Consider the following 15,879-nt stretch of genomic DNA (forward strand, 5'->3'; position numbering starts at 1 on the left):
GCTATTGCTCCCACTGGCTGGTAACTATTTTTAATCTCTCCTGTTCCACTCCTCGGCCACAGACTCCATCCCCAGGAGCCCTGCCCTTGGGCCGCCAGACCTCCCAGCAGCCTGCAGGACCTCCTGCTCAGCAACGACCCCCACCCCAGGGTAAGTGAGGGAAAGCCTCCTGGGTTCCTACCATCCCAAGCATTCTCACCTCTCTAGCTCACTCACTCTCACTTTGCTGTTCTCTTTTTCTGTTCCTAGGAGGCCCTCCACAGCCAGGCCCAGGACCCCAGCGTCAGGGACCTCCACTGCAGCAGCGCCCACCCCCACAGGGCCAGCAGCATCTTTCTGGCCTTGGACCCCCAGCTGGCAGCCCTCTGCCCCAGCGCCTACCAAGTCCCACAGCTGCACCTCAGCAATCCGCGTCTCAGGCCACACCGATGACCCAGGGTCAAGGCCGCCAGTCCCGGCCAGTGGCAGGAGGCCCTGGAGCACCTCCAGCCACCCGCCCACCAGCCTCCCCATCTCCACAGCGTCAGGCGGGGGCCCCACAGGCTACCCGTCAGGCATCTATCTCTGGTCCAGTGCCAACAAAGGGCTCAGGAGCCCCACCCGGAGGGCAGCAGCGCCAGGGCCCTCCGCAGAAACCCCCAGGCCCCACTGGTCCCACTCGTCAGGCCAGCCAGGCAGGTCCCGGACCTCGCACCGGGCCACCCACCACGCAGCAGCCCCGGCCCAGCGGCCCAGGTCCTGCTGGACGTCCCACCAAACCACAACTGGCCCAGAAACCCAGCCAGGATGTGCCACCACCCATCACCGCCGCTGCCGGGGGACCCCCGCACCCCCAGCTCAAGTAAGGGGACCTCTATAGCAGCCTTGGCTGCTCACAGAGGGCACTGGCCCCAGTAAGTCATCCCCAGATCCCAAGGAAAACCAGGTCTCATTTGCCTGAGAACTCTTGCCAGACTGGGCCACCCCCCACCCCACCCCCATCCTCGCGCGCGCGCACGCGCGCGCACACATATTTGTCTCAATCCCAGCAGTTGAGGGAAGAATCCCAACATCACTTCCAGTTCAGGTTCCTCCCCACAGGCTCTGGGAAAGTCCCCATTCCAGGCCTTTGGCCCATCCCAGTAGCCTGACTGACCCACTTCCAGTACCTCCTGGCCCAGCTGATCTCCCAGTATCACCCTCCTCCCAACCATCCCTGAATTCCCTCAGGCCTTGTAGCCTTCCATCATTTCACTCTTTCCAGCATTTCCTCAAACATTTTTTCCTAATAGAAGCTCCTTTCTGGTCCATTCCCAAATCCTTCTGACTTCAAATTCTCCCACATCAGCCTTACCACCTTTTCTGCTTCTTTTGGTCCATTCTACCCCCCTAGCCCTTGGCTCAAAAGTTTTCCCTGCCCCATGCATTTGCTCTACCTCAGATTGGCTTGCCCCCTACCCGCCTGTCCTTGGCCCAGGCCCCTCCTAGACTCCTTACCTTTTGACTAGCAACTTCCCGCTCGTCCTTCATATCAAACTAGCCTAGAATTGGACTCTTCCCATTAAACCCACACCACTTTACCTTGTTCCCAAGTCCATCCCAGCTCCCTGGCCCCAGCTGCACCTGCTCCTAAAGTTCTCCCATCCTTGAGAATCCATCAGGATCCAGGTCCATGCTTGGGGGTGGGAAGGTCACAGGCACAGCCCCAGGATCAGAGGGGCAGGGCTGGGGCTGGGCCTGGGGTAACATTGTGTTTCTCTCCCTTCCTCTCCTTCCTCTTTCCCCCTTCCTCCCATGCCTCCACCTTGTCTCTCTCTAGCAAATCCCAGTCTCTGACCAATGCCTTCAACCTTCCAGAGCCAGCCCCGCCCAGGCCCAGCCTTAGCCAGGATGAGGTGAAAGCTGAGACCATCCGCAGCCTGAGGAAGTCTTTCGCCAGCCTCTTCTCCGACTGACACCCCACTCTGAGAACCCCTAAATCCCTAGACAACCCTCTCTGGGTCCTGAGTCCATTTCTCACTTTTGGAATCTCCAAATCCCTCAAGAACCCCTCTTCTGGTTCTCCAACATCCCACTTCTCATTCCTCAAGATGCCGGTGTCCCTTGAGAAACCTGGTCCTAAATGAAGTTCTCACATTTGGGAATCCCCAAGTCCATTTAGAATCCTGTTCCTGGTCACTTCCAGATCTGTTTTAAAATCTCCAAATTCCTTAAGACCTATATTTCTGGTACCCCTAAAGGTGATTTCCTCCCTTGAAGTCCCTCAATACCAGAACACCATTTCTGGCCTAATCCATCGAATCCTCTCCTGAAGCCCCTAAATTCCTGGAAAACCCTAGTCTACTCTTGGTCCTGAATCTCTCCGGCATGCCATGCTCATAATCAAAAGTTTCCAATTCCTCAAGAAGCCCATACCCTTAACCTCCTTCCATAGATCAACTCTCTGGAGATCCACATGTTCAAATGCCACCTACCATCCATCACCCAGTCAGCCCCTCAAGGACTTCCCTTCACCAGTTCCCCTCAACTCCATACAACACACTGAAAGTTCCTTCCACTTCTAGGACCCCTCAGTTCCCTCCTCCAGAAACCCCCCTCCCCAATTTCCTGCCTCTGATGCTGTCTTTAAATATGCAAACTCCACCCATCCTCTCAGAACCCTTTGCACAAGGAAGGCCAGTCAGTGGTCTCCCACTCCCCCACCTTTGCCAATGTCTGTGTCTGTGACTGACTTGGCCTCCTCTTGTGCCATGCTTGGCGTATGTGGTCCTCGTTCGTGCCGCCTGTGGTAATGCGTACAGTGGCGCTGTTTGTGTGGTCCGCACTTTCCTCCAACCTCCACTCCTTGCCTGGACTTGCCCCACCCCTCAGCGGCTCTGAACCCCAAGAGAAGAGTCGGGAAGCAAAATAAACAAACAAAGGCCCAGCAGAATTCTGTGCTTCTTGGTAAAGAGAATCCTTGAATAGTGGGGGAGACAAAGGGAAACTTCCAAATCCATATGGGGTGCTGGGAACCCCAAAATCCAGTGAAGACACATCAGGCAAAAACTTTAGAAAGAGGTTCTGAGCAGAATCCTTGCCATGAATCCCAGCCGTTGGAGATGAAACAGTTCTCCAAATTAGAAATGTCCCCAAAGCCAAGAGGAAAACAAATTACAGAGGAAGCCAGGGATCCCAGTCTTTGGGGTTCCCCAAATTTCCCAGGGTGTGGGATAGGGAATCCTGAGGCAGTATCAAGGCAGAGGCAGAACAATGACTGGCTGATAAGAAGGGGTGCCTTGGCATAGCAGGCTGAAATTGACTCCCTGGTGGCTGGGAGTGGCGCCTAAGGCACAAGGCGGGCTGCGCTGAGAAGGCAGGCAGGCAACTCATCAGCCTGGGTGCGGTGCAAGGAGGGTTCGGAGGCACTCCGCTCAATCTTGGGGAGTGACCGCTGCAGTAGCTCGATCGTGGCCAGGATCTGGGAGCAGGTGAAGATGAGGAGGGGTGTCCAGAGTACCAGAGACACCCCCAACCCCCCTACAACCCCCAGCCTTCAACATGGTTCACATTCACATCTGCCTCTATCTCTGTATCCTCCTCTATCTCACAGTGCATCTCCCCAAGGCATCCAGCCCTCCTACCCAGCCCACCTGGGGAAATAGGGGCCGCTCCTCCCGCTGGAACTTGAGGCAGTCAGACAGCAGGCGCCTCATGGCCTTGGGGCAATTACTGAAGATTTTGCTGAGGTCCGGAGACAGATAGCCACGGCCCACCATAAAGATGATCTGATGTGGGGGGAATGGGTTGATTTGGGGGGGAATGGGTTGATTTGGGGTTTGGACTGGGAGGCCCAGGGAACTATGAATCTCAAGAGATATGGGAGGTTAATTTTTGGAGGGCCCAGAGGATTCTGGGTCCCTGAGGACTTGGGAGGGTTTTTCTGCAGCTGGAACAGAGTGATTTAAATTCAGGGTGTCAAAGAGTGTAAGTGTGTATGGCCCAGAACAACAGGAGTCCAGAGTTTATAGGGGCTTAAGAGCCTGTAAAATAGTGAAACTCAGGGAAATGCAGAGCACTACTTCTTGGGGAAACTTCCATTTCTGTAAGGATCTGAGGTATAAATGACTAAGTCTATATAGACTGTGAAGTACTCAAGGCTCAAATACTTGGTATCTGGAGCCTAGAGAATCCTGGTATCTAAGAACATGGAAAGTTCTAGACCTTGAATTTGGAGAACTGTGAGAATCCAAGACCTAGAGTGTTATGGATGCTAGGACCCCAAACCCTGGGTGACTATGGGTATTTGAGAAGCACTAAAGGATTGAGTATTGGGCACTTGGGGTATTTTGGGCATCCATAGCAGGAGACTGTAAATACTGAAGGGTTCAGAGGGCTTCTGGATGTTTGGGAGTCTAGGGGCATTCTGAATATGGGGAGTCAAAGGAATCTGGACTTTAAGGGTTATGGCTCAGGAGTCTGTGGATGTAATGGGAGTTAATATGAGACATCTAGGAGACAGACTAATAGACAGACAGATAATCATAGGCTTGGGGGGAAGTTATGAACATTACCAGTCTGTACAAAGAAGGGGACCTGGAGGGTGAAGCCCTAAGAACTGTGGCTAAGTTGGGCTCACCTGGTCACGGCTGCCGATGTGGCTATAGGGCAATGAGCCGGTCATAAGCTCATACAGCACAACCCCATAGGCATACACATCCGACTGGAAACTGTAGGGGTTCGGGTCCTGCATACGGATCACCTCAGCTGCCTTCAGTAGGCCAGATGGGGAGGGGAACCATGAGAGTCAAAAAATAGCTGGCCCACAGTACTAGATCCTACTAGTCACACTGAGGACAACTCAGAGCTACCCACATGAGGTGAAACATGGGCAGTCCAGATACCCACACCTGGCACAAGCATCCCCACTTTGCCCCACATGTCCCAATCTAGGAGAAGCCCACATCTCTCATTGCTTCCCAGCTAGCCTGGCCCAACTTACCATCCATAACACAGACCCTGAGGGCTGCTCTAAGGGCTGGGCCCCACTCCACCGTGTCTTCACCGTGGCCAGGCCGAAGTCACCAATCTTGACTGTGAGTCCCTCATGTAGGAAGATATCCAGCAAGGTCAAGGGCCATTACAGGGAATCCCAATAGCTATGCCTCTCACCCTGACTAGGAGGTTCTCAGAATCTCTGGACTGGTGAGTCATGTCTCTAACAAGAAGCCATCCCATTTCATACTAACTATCCACAATTAATGGGACCCCACTTGGTCCCATTGTGACTCAAGACCAAGAATTCCCTTGGACAACACCTAAAGTTGTCATGCCTGGGACACTGACATGAGCTCCCTATAAATGTCCTCTACAACTGCTACATCTCATATCCTGACCAGAGTACCCAACAGTATATGAACCAAGCATCTCCTAAACAAAGGTCCTTCATTTAAAGGCCCTTCACCAGCCATAAGCTCTGCTACCTGGCAAGAAACCTTGGGATACAAGACCTTCCCTTTTAATCTCCAGAAACTTACTCTAATAACCATCCCTCTAAGCTATTGACCTGATTAATACCCTCCCCAATCCCAGCCAGGACAGGTAGATACTGTTGGACTTGAGATCTCGGTGGATGATGTTCTTGGCATGGAGGTAGCTGTGGAGATGGAAGTGGGTAGTGAATTGGTTGGTGACTATTTCATCTCTCCCTCCCTCCTCCCCCCCTCTCTTAAGATGTGAGGCTCACTCCATGCCCTGGGCAGTCTGCCGGGCCACATCAATGAGCTGGACCATGTCAAAGCGCGTGTCAGCCACATGTAGGTGGTGGTATAGGCTGGAACCCTCACACCATTGTGTGATGATAGCAAACCCTGGCCGGGTCATAAAACCCATGAACAGCAAAATGTTGACATGTCGTGTCTTCCTGTAGGCAGGGAGGATAGGTTGGGGGAGGGGTCAGGAAATAGAACAAGTGTCATGTATTTACTCAGCAACAAGAAAAGCAATGTCAGCTATCTTCTCTGTCATTCATTTCACCCTGTCTTTAAGGGTTCTCAAGGCCAGAATGTTGTCAGATTCCAATCTGTGAGACTTGGTGGGCTGATTCTCTATGGGGGGCTGGGAGAAGGTGGATGTCCTGACCTTCCTCAACAAAACTCTATTTTATTTTATTATTTTCTTCTGGTTTTAAAACAAGGTCTCATGCTGAATACCAAGCTAGCCTGGAGCTCACTAAGTAGCCTGGGCATGCCTCAAACTCTCAGCGATCCTCCTACCCCAACCTTACAAGCACTGGGATCATAGGCATGAGCCACTACACCCAGCAGTGGCTATTTTACAGATGACAAAATGGGAAGCCAACCTTCTTTATCGATACTGATAAACACAGGGTCAAGACATGGAGGCATGTGTGACACGGGAGGATGATAGTCTATTAATCACTGTGAGAGGCTTCGAGGTAAAGAATCTGTAGTCTGGAACCATGTTATAACCCAAGTTCAGTTCCAACATTCATCGTACAACCTTGGAGAGGACCTCTAACCTCTTTAGTCCTTGTGTTCCCAAACTATACAACTGTTATCATTACAGTAGCTGCTTTATAAGGATGTCACAAAGGGTGAGAAAATGACCCTTAAAACTGAGCTGAACAAACAGTAAACACTCTAAAAACTCCAGTCTGTTTCTGGGTACCTGGGTCTACCTCACATAAGCTGTCATGCACAAATCCTTTTGCCACAGTTTATGAGAAAACCATATTCTTTTATATAAGTATTAACCATAGTTAGAATACACAAATGCAGACAACAGGGATGATACTTAGATCACAGAAAACAACAGAGCACCAGGACATCCCTTCTTGTTTTGATACCTGAGATAGAACCCAGAGCCCTTCATATGCTAAGCACAGGCTCTACCACTGAGTTCTGCACACAAGGATTGTTTTTGGTTTTTGAAACATGGTTTCATGTATCTCAGGTTGGCTTCAAATTCCTGATTCTCATGCCTCAACCTAGTAAGTGCTAGGAGCATAGTCATGTACTACCACACAAAAATATACAACTAAACATATGTAAAAACAAAACAAAAACAAAAACTTTTTTTGAGACAAGGCCTTGCCACATACCCCCAGACTGTTTGAACATTCTGTGTATTTGTGTATATGCAGGTACATATGGATATGTTAGTGCACATGTATGCACATGCATGTTGAGGCCAGAGGTCAACCTAGGGTGTCATTTTCAGGATCTGTTCACTTGGTTTACTTATTTTATCACCTTGTTTTATGAGGCAGAGATTTTTCACTGGACTGGCTTGCCAATTAGTCTAGACTGGCTGGCTGATGAGACCCTGGGATCCCCCTATCTCTGCTTCTCTATTGCTGAGACTATAAGCCTGTGCTGCCATACCCAACTTTTTACGTGTGTGCTAGAGATCAAACTCAGGTCTTCATGCTTACATGGTAAGTACTGTACTGAGTTACCACCCCAGTTCAGGTCTCAAATTGTTGATACTCCTGCTTCAGCCTCCCAAGTGTTGAGATTACAGGCATGTGCTATCATGCCCAGCTCAACATGGGGATTTGTGTGTGTGTGTGTGTGTGTGTGTGTGTGTGTGTGTGTGTGTGTAAAGTGTTCATGTACATGTGCATCTGCTCACACACATAGAGGCCAGAGGTCAATGTCAGGTATATTCCTCAATCGCTCTCCACATTGTTTTGTATGTGGCATACATACATGATTGTGTATTCACCTGTGCATGTGCATGGGTGTAGAGGACAGAGGTTGATTTGGGGTATCTCCCTTGATTGCTCTCCACCTCATTTTTTGAGACAGGATCTCTCACTAAACCTAGACCTCAGAAATTGGCTAGACTAGCTGGCTGGCAAGCCCTAGTGATCCCCTCTAGTATCTGCCTTCCCAGTACTAGGATTATAGGTGTACACCACTGTACCCAGCTTTTTATTTTTTAAGTGGGTACTTGGAATCCAAACTCAAGTGCTTACATGGAAAGCACTTTACTGTCTGAGCCATCTCCCTAGCCCAATACAGATATTTCTTTTTTTGTGTCTGTATCTGTGTACATAGAGCATGTTTGTCACAGTGTGCATGTAGAGGACAACTTCTAAGAGTCAGTTCTCTCCTTCCACCTTATAGGTCCCAGGGACTGAACTCTGGTTGTCAAGCTTGATCCTGAGTCACCTCACCAGCCCAAAGGTTCTTAATAATGATAAGCCAGCGGATAAAACATAGAGTGCAAATTATTGCATATTCAAATCATCAAAATTTACAGAGATGAGATGAGAATAAAAGTTTTCTTATTGTGGCATCCATTTATGTCCATTTGATAGAGGGGGAAAGCCCATATAGGCATCCTCAGGATTGTCAGAAATCACATATTTATGATGTCAAGAAGTACAGCTAAGCGGTAGAACATATTTTTAGTATTGGTGAAGCTCTGGGTCACACACACACACACACACACACACACACACAAACTATACAGTCTTGCTTATATAAAATTGAGGCACATAGTACTATGCTACATAATAACTATAGTGGCTAAGGGTGCCACCCTGGGTTTCTCAGTGTGAATAAATTAATACAGTGTTGGTTATATCTTAATTACAGCATTTATAATAACTAAACAGTTGGATTATGAATATGATTATAATTAGCAATATTGTCCTTTCTATCAAAGCATTATTATAATTTACAAGCCCACAACACAATAAAGTAACTATAGGAATGATTCAGCAAAAAGAAAGGAAGGACATGAGCACTCCTGGAGCTAGGATTACATAAAATCTTCTTCGTGTATTAATGACCATGGGAATGGCCTATGGCCAGACCAAGTTCATAGCCAGCAAATAACAATGTTAATCCAAAGAAACATCATCATCACCAGAGGGGAAAGGGACATCTCTTAGAGAGAAACCAAGTCTAATTATGCTTCCAACATGACACAAATGTAGCAGACACCCAAAAAGTACCCCAACATGGCTTTTCCCCAAAGAAACACTAAACACTGCCTGCCACCATCCCATCCCACGTACACACATACCAACCTCACCTGAGCACTTGCATCTCATTCTTGAAGGCCTGGGCCTGTTCAGCAGTAGGTTGGGCTACCTTGAGCACTTTCACAGCTACGTCGCCATGCCAACGCCCCCGAAACACAGTGCCAAAAGAGCCTGTCCCGATCCTCTTCAACAGCTGTACCTCACTAGGTGGCACCTCCCAGTAATAGCCTGAGTCCCGGTACCCCAGGTTCTTCTGTGGGCCAGATGGGTAGCATCAGAGGGGCCTACCCATAACCCTCAGTCATGGCACTTAGCCTGTGGTGGCCCCCAAGGATTTCCTATGGCATACCACTTTTTTCTTTTCATCTGCCAAGGACTTCCGCTCTCGCTGCTCTGAAGGTGACTTGGAATGTGGGGACTTCCTCCCTGAGGACACACTAGCTGGGCTAGGGCTACCCCTGGGGGCTCCATCACCACTTCTACCAGCAGCTGTGGTTGTATAGAATATTATGAGTGAAGGCAAGCGGGGCGGTGGGGCAGAAAGAGCTCAGGGTGCAGGCAAGGGGGTAGGGAGTTCTCTCACCATCGGTGCTGAAGCTCTGAGCAGTGAACTGGAAGGAAGTGGGAGCAGTAGTCAAAGTGAGGATGTGGCAACAGTAATGGCTCAGAGCAATGCTCCGTTGCTCCCCACCATTGCCTCCTTGGCACCCACCTGCATGAGGCTGGAGTCCATGGGAGCTGTGGTGCTGACCATGTGGACGTTAGGAGTAGATGTGGAGCGGATGCGCTGCAGTGGGGGGTTGGCAGGGGCAGGGAAGGAGAAGTGCTCCAGGTCACGGGGCTGGGTGCAGGGGCTGATAGAGAAAAAGCTGTGAAATCGATGCAAAAGGAAGCAGAAAGCAAAGAAAGCCCAACCCCACCACCCTGAATGCGCATTTAGCTCATACATAGTACATACATGTCTATTGGTCATACCAGCAATCATCTGTTCAAGAAACATTTACTGAGTGCCTCCTGTGTGCCAGATTCCACTCTAAACTGAGAAGATCAAACTGTGGATACCATAAATAAGAAGCCCTTGCCCTTGTAGGGTTATTCTAGCAGAGGTAAAAGAGAAAAATCAAATATATAATATAATATGCCTGTTAGTGATAGACACAAAAAGGAAAAACAAAATAAAGAGGTAGAAAGTGTCCCTGGGGGAGTCAGGAGTGGGTTCTCAGAAAGGGTGACATTGGAGAAAAGGTCTAAAGGAGGGACAATGAACAAAGATAGTTGGAGAAAGGGTAAGATACGATTTTTTTTATTACATATCATCATAATGACATGTATCTTTCAAATACGTTATTTATTTTATAATAATATACATTACCTATATTAAAATGGCAATGTTTTAAATATACATATTATCATATTATGTAATGCATATTATACATATAATATAAAGATTCTACATATTATCATGTTACAAAAATTTTTTTTGCTGTTTTGAGACAGTCTCATGTAGCTCAGGCTGGCCTTGAACTTGTTAATTAGCGGAGGATGGCCTTGATCCTCTTGTCTCTACATCCCATGAATTACCATACCTTACACAAAAACATTTTTCTGTTCCTTTCACCATCCTGAGATTAAATTCACAGGTAATCAACACACATACACTTATGACTACAAATAATAATAATATATTAACCTTACTTTTTATATATTATATAAAACTGTATGGTATCATTATATCAAACATAAGAGAAATTAAAAAAAGTACTTTCTGATACAATAATATGTATTTCAAAGACAACAGACTTGAGTGTGGTTATACTGGAAGAAATAAACTAGTTTGTTCATATATATATATATATTTGTAATTAATAAGAATTGTTATTATTTACTCTGTACCAGACCCTGCTCTAAGCATCGCACATATCTCAACTCTCAATCCTCTTCAGAACCCACTGTGGTGAAGTATCATCCCCTCTTCCCAGATGAAAAAACTGAAACCCAGTATGACTGGGTGCCTTACCAACAATCCCACAGTTCCATGACTTGTAGGTGCTCAATAAGCATTTATGAAGTAAACAAATGTATAAAAGTATGATCTATCAGGGTCCTCTGATCATCTTCTCACTACACGTAAGACATCCCTACCTGGGACCCTGGGGGGTTAGCAGCTCATTCACAGAGAGATTTGAGGGAACCTCCTGCTGCCTGGAGCCTCCAGACAAATCCTGGATGCTGTGGTAGAACCTTAAGGACATAAAGGTGTAAAACAAGAAGGCTGTGAGTATGGGTCAGCTGTCTGTAAGCCCTTGTACCTGGGCTTCTGTCCTCCCCATCCCTCAAGCCACCCCAGGCTAGGCTCACTGTCGGCGGTTGGTACTCATGTCAACGCAGACTGTGGGGACCTTGGAGGAACAATGCTGGTGGAACTTGTAGCCACAGGTTTGGCAGCGGAAACCATGGAACAGAAACTTAAGGCAGAAGTCACAGAAGGCCAAGCTGAAGAATGTCTTCCGTACCTGCAGCCACAAAGCAGGGAAAGTTCAGGCCTGACTGAGGGCCCTCCCTGTCAACACCGTAGCCTCCCCCATCACCCCTGTTGCACTTACAAAATTGTGCATGGTCAGTGGCACATCTTCTAGTACCTCCACAATGAGCTCTTCACCATCCAAGGGTGCAATGGCTGTGTCCCAGGCAGTGACTGTCTTTCTTCTGCAAGGAGTACGGGAGAGAATGAATACGATGGTAGACTAGGTGGAGACAGGAAAGTTCCAAAAGTTCCTCTCAGCCCCATCCATAAACTACTCTCTGGCATGTTTAATTCTTACTAAGCTATTCACTACTGGGCTGGAGAGATGGCTCAGAAGTTAAAAGTACTTGCTGCTCTTGCAGAGGACCTGGGTTCAGTTCCCCACTCACATGGCAGCTCACAATCTCCAGTTCTGGGGGATCTAGAACCTCCTAGTCTTCATAGACATCAAAAACACACACAGTGTACATACACACATGCAGTCAAAACACTCACACACATAAACAAGGTAAAATTTCAAAAGAAGAAATGTCACTATTCTCACTCCCACTTTATAGATGAGAAAAAAGGCTCAAGGAATGAACTACATCCAGAAAGTTAAGGAACCAAAGAACACAGGAATAAAAAGAAGGCCCATGAAGACCAACTCCACAGTACATGGGGAAAATGAGAAAAGAAAGGGCTGATGAGTTCAAGAAATTGTGAAAAAACAAAACAGATGAACTCTGTAAGGAGACAGAGTGAGGACTTGGGGGCTGAGTAGATAATGAGTTGCAGACCTTCCAGGTCAACGAATGAATGAAGTGAAACAAAAGATGTTACCTCAACTGGTGGAAGACTCCAATACAGAGAAGGATTAAGATGACACTGAAGAAGGGAGGTGTGTAGGGACCCAATGGATGGCATAGGGTTTCCATACTTACCCTTTGATGAGTCTGTAGACCACGCAGCAATCCTGATTGAGACCCCGTACCTTGAGGGCCTTGTCCAAAGAGTCATAGACACTCATGCCATCCCGGACAGTCACCTACGTGTGTATGTGTATACAGGTTAGGGTCTTCAGTACCCAGTAAGTGCCCTAGCCAATTATTCTATTCCTCTGCAGTGGCTATTCCCTACCCCTTGTCACCCTTCTGATCCCAGACTTACAATTGGGACCATCTGGAACCCATGCCAGTTTTGTCTCGGTGACTCACCACTGTGCGTTGCTTGTTAGGCAGGTACACTTTGACAGTGCCAACTGCCCGAGATGGCTCAGCCCCACTAGCAGGAGGGCCTCGTGGTGGTTCCATGGAACCTGCTTTTGTCAAGATCGGCTGAGGTAGGACTAGGCAGGTGCCATAGGACTCCTAGGAGAGGGCAAAGTAAAAATTCAGAGGTCTAGTAATGATAGCTTGAAAGCAGAGTGACAAAGGACAAATAAAATTCCATCTCCAAGCTCCCATTGCTCCCTGCAGCCCAATTTTCATGAAACAGCCCAATAATGCTAACACCTAATGCTTACCCTTCTCTGCTCAGAATCTGCTATTGCTTATCTCACAGCTGAGTGCCAAGATCTCAGACTCACTGCAGTGAGGAGGCAGTGCACAACTGTCCTAGAGGGTACAGTACACAAAATTCTTCTGGTGACTAATGGGGAAGTCAGTATGTACTGCACTGGAGAACGAAGGTTCAGACACGTAATGGGAATGAACAGGCTGCCCTGACTTTCAATGAAGAACGGAGTGATCAGATAGTATAGTGAAAAGAGTTACAGACAGGGAATGGAAAAATGGATGATCATCAAATCTTGTCTTTAGTTTGGAGGAAATGGAGACTGTACCATGATCCTAAAAGGCACTGTGAGTATCTCAGAGTACTGAGCTGTAAGGCTGATGGTAGAATTAAAGGCACTGTCAGATAACTAATAGAGATCACCAGACTGTGATAAATTCACAAAGGGTCACCAAACACTATGCTGAAGAGAGATATAATAGAAGTCACTAGGGACTATTAAAGACAGATGGATAATAGACCGAATTACACATTAAGCCAAATGCAAATGGCAATGATGGCTCACCAGAAAACACTGTTAAAAGGAAAGGGAAAAGAACACAATGGTATCCAGATGAGGAAAATGGAGGTAAGGTTGGGGAAAAAGGTCTCCAAAAACTCTCCCTGATAACTACTGAAGGGTCACAAAAAGATTACTTGTTGTAAACGCTCTGAGAAATCATGGAAGGAGGTTGAGGTGAACTAGGGATAATGGGGCTATCCTGTAGACATTTCCCTAAGAGGGGTAGAATATTAAGGACAATAAGGAATCATGGGAGAGAGCTGCATCTCCTGGACTTGGTAAGGAAATGTCATCAGACAGTTGGAGGGGTTTGAGTTCATCTTGGAATCTCGCACCTAAGCTCCAGACCCCAGACCCCATTTGGCCCTGTCTTGCCCTCCCGAAGTGCTTCAGGTTCTGCGCAGGCGCACTGCCATTGGCAGCGGGTGAAACCACAGCAGCCTGTCCGCGGACTCAATCCACTCCCTCCGTAGATGATGGTCTTGCCCCGGGTCAAACCACTCCTTTGGTTCCGGGCGGGGGGTGTTGAGATTCAGACGGAAGCATCTTGGAGCTTAGCTTTCGGTCCGGACTTTCTGCCCGGGTCCGGCGGCAGCTCCGAAACCCAAACCCTACCGGGCCTGCCCTCACCTGTCACACCGCTACCACCACCACCGCCTCCATCTTGGGCCTGTCTTCTTGTTTCCTCTCACAGGCCGCCGCCACCGTCCCTCGGCTTTTTTCTATTGGCTCCCCAGGACTCAGCCCTTCATTCTTATTGGAGTAAGATCACGCCCGTCAAGACAGGACCAGCGGAATGTGGGTCGTGTTCCGGATTAGGAGGGGTGGCCCCAAATGGTAGTCTCTAGGGCAAATTCTCCTGGCCTGATTGGCGCGCAGGCGCAGTCAGGACGACAACTGCGTGTTAAAGACTTTAACCCTAAGAGTGCTGCAGAATAAAGAAGCTTGTCCTTTTTTGGTGTGAGTGTCGGGAGAACGACTCGATTTTAGTTTTGTATTTTCTGGTCATTTGGGCTGATCTTATGGGTTTAGTAATACGAGCGAGAGAAACCCTTAAATGCATTTTGGAGCCAGTGCTGTAAGCACATTTTTAAGGATTTTCGTATGTCTTTAGTTTGACTATCCTTAAAAAAAAGTGGACTCAAACTAAATGATGTTCAGTATTTACCAGCCCTAGGAGACTGTAGTCATAAATTTTGATAAGTAGTAGAACTGTGCTGGAGGTCTGGCTGTAGGGAGGGAGACTTCCTCTAGGAAAGGGGTTGAGGAGGAATTTGAAAGACAGGCCGCAGGTGGCTAGATGAAGAAGGGAGTGTGGGTCTGGAATGCAACACTGTGGCAGCCATTTGTGGACATATTTTAGGATAAATATAGTTTTTAAATTGACCTTTCCCTGGCATCACAATCAGAAAAAGGACGGACACACACACACACACACACACACACACACACACACATTCTTTTTCTTGGAACATTTCCTTTAGAAAACTTACATTTTCTCTGTCCATTTGAGATATATGTAAATCATTTTTAAAAGCCTAGTATGATTCTAGTGATGTAGCTCAACAGTAGAATGAACCACAAAGCCTTGAGTTAAAGCCCTGAGTAAAATCCCCAGCACCCTTTTAAAAAAAAACAGACTAGGTTGGTCTCTTGCCAGTTTTACAACCACAGAAAATTTTCCTTAAGGGCCTTGAAACTACCTCTTTCAAATGTAACAACATCCCATCTCCCTGACTGGTGGGAACTTCCTCTGTGTGTCCAGCTCAAAGTTATTTCTTGCTTGTCATAAGATATGAGTTTTCCTTTGGATAAAGTAACAGATGGCCACCGTGACTACTAGATGAATTTAGAAGGAACCCTGTGTCCCAAATGGTGCTGTCACGTTTTCTTACTTCAAAACAAGTAAGTGGTTATTTTGAGAACTTGTATGTAATGGGTTGAGTCTCTTGCTTCTATAAAAGGATAATACTTCTTTCTTTTACTTCCCTGCAAAAACATGACAAGAAATAATTTGAAAATTAAAAATCAGTTATGTAGCCCAGCAACATCATTTCTAAGTATTTACTCTAGAGAAATGAAAACATATACCCGAATGATACGCTGGTAAATGTTAACAACCAGCTTTGCAGGAAGAAAACAGCTGTAATTTGTAGCATTTGCCAGTTGTGGTATAAAGATTCCTACAGTGACTATTTCAAACTACCAATATGACGTCACTGAACCAGAGTTAAGAGTAGCCCCAAATTGGCTGTGGTGACCCAACCACAGCATGCTACATATCCACACTAAAATTTGTGTGTAAATGTTCAGATTAGCTTT

At 47.3% G+C, this 15,879-nt stretch overlaps 2 protein-coding genes across 5 annotated transcripts in view; one reads left to right on the forward strand and one right to left on the reverse strand.

The window, feature by feature from the left end:
- The window catches only part of Syn1 (synapsin I), a 48,906-nt gene extending 46,011 nt beyond the window's left edge, over positions 1 to 2,895 (forward strand). The window contains exons 11-13 of one of the 2 annotated variants that reach the window (XM_059250227.1): positions 63 to 150; positions 250 to 841; positions 1,799 to 2,895. In XM_059250227.1, coding sequence (XP_059106210.1) covers positions 63 to 150; positions 250 to 841; positions 1,799 to 1,934 — 816 coding nt within the window. In that variant the 3' untranslated portion in view covers positions 1,935 to 2,895. The remainder of the gene's footprint in view (positions 1 to 62; positions 151 to 249; positions 842 to 1,798) is intronic. The other variant, XM_059250228.1, reaches the window with a different exon arrangement.
- A 6-nt stretch (positions 2,896 to 2,901) lies between these two features.
- On the reverse strand, positions 2,902 to 14,407 carry Araf (A-Raf proto-oncogene, serine/threonine kinase). Of its 3 annotated transcripts, none has more exons than XM_059250230.1 (16): positions 14,188 to 14,406; positions 12,698 to 12,850; positions 12,425 to 12,528; positions 11,581 to 11,683; positions 11,336 to 11,490; positions 11,120 to 11,218; positions 9,690 to 9,831; positions 9,561 to 9,588; positions 9,327 to 9,466; positions 9,028 to 9,230; positions 5,705 to 5,881; positions 5,568 to 5,614; positions 4,961 to 5,079; positions 4,598 to 4,729; positions 3,612 to 3,746; positions 2,902 to 3,439 (listed from the first exon to the last, which is right to left on the reverse strand). In XM_059250230.1, the coding sequence occupies exons 2-16, from the start codon at positions 12,791 to 12,793 to the stop codon at positions 3,305 to 3,307; spliced, it is 1,815 nt and encodes a 604-aa protein (XP_059106213.1). In that variant the 5' UTR covers positions 12,794 to 12,850; positions 14,188 to 14,406; the 3' UTR covers positions 2,902 to 3,304. The 3 variants fall into 3 exon arrangements, with proteins under 3 accessions (XP_059106213.1, XP_059106214.1, XP_059106215.1); XM_059250231.1 differs by lacking the exon at positions 14,188 to 14,406 and adding an exon at positions 13,006 to 13,886; XM_059250232.1 differs by lacking the exon at positions 4,598 to 4,729 and having other exon boundaries at positions 14,188 to 14,407.
- Between the last annotated feature and the right edge of the window lie 1,472 nt (positions 14,408 to 15,879).

This window comes from Peromyscus eremicus, chromosome X (genome assembly GCF_949786415.1).
Source record: "Peromyscus eremicus chromosome X, PerEre_H2_v1, whole genome shotgun sequence".
NCBI lineage: Eukaryota > Metazoa > Chordata > Mammalia > Rodentia > Cricetidae > Peromyscus > Peromyscus eremicus.

Coding starts and splice junctions, on each gene's coding strand:
- Araf (XM_059250230.1), bottom strand. CDS start 12,793: ATGGAACCACCACGAGGCCCTCCTGCTAGTGGGGCTGAGCCATCTCGG. Junction 9,589..9,689: donor TGGACTCCAGCCTCATGCAG/GTGGGTGCCAAG, acceptor ACTTCCTTCCAG/TTCACTGCTCAGAGCTTCAG. Junction 5,080..5,567: donor CCGAGATCTCAAGTCCAACA/GTATCTACCTGT, acceptor TGACCTTGCTGG/ATATCTTCCTACATGAGGGA.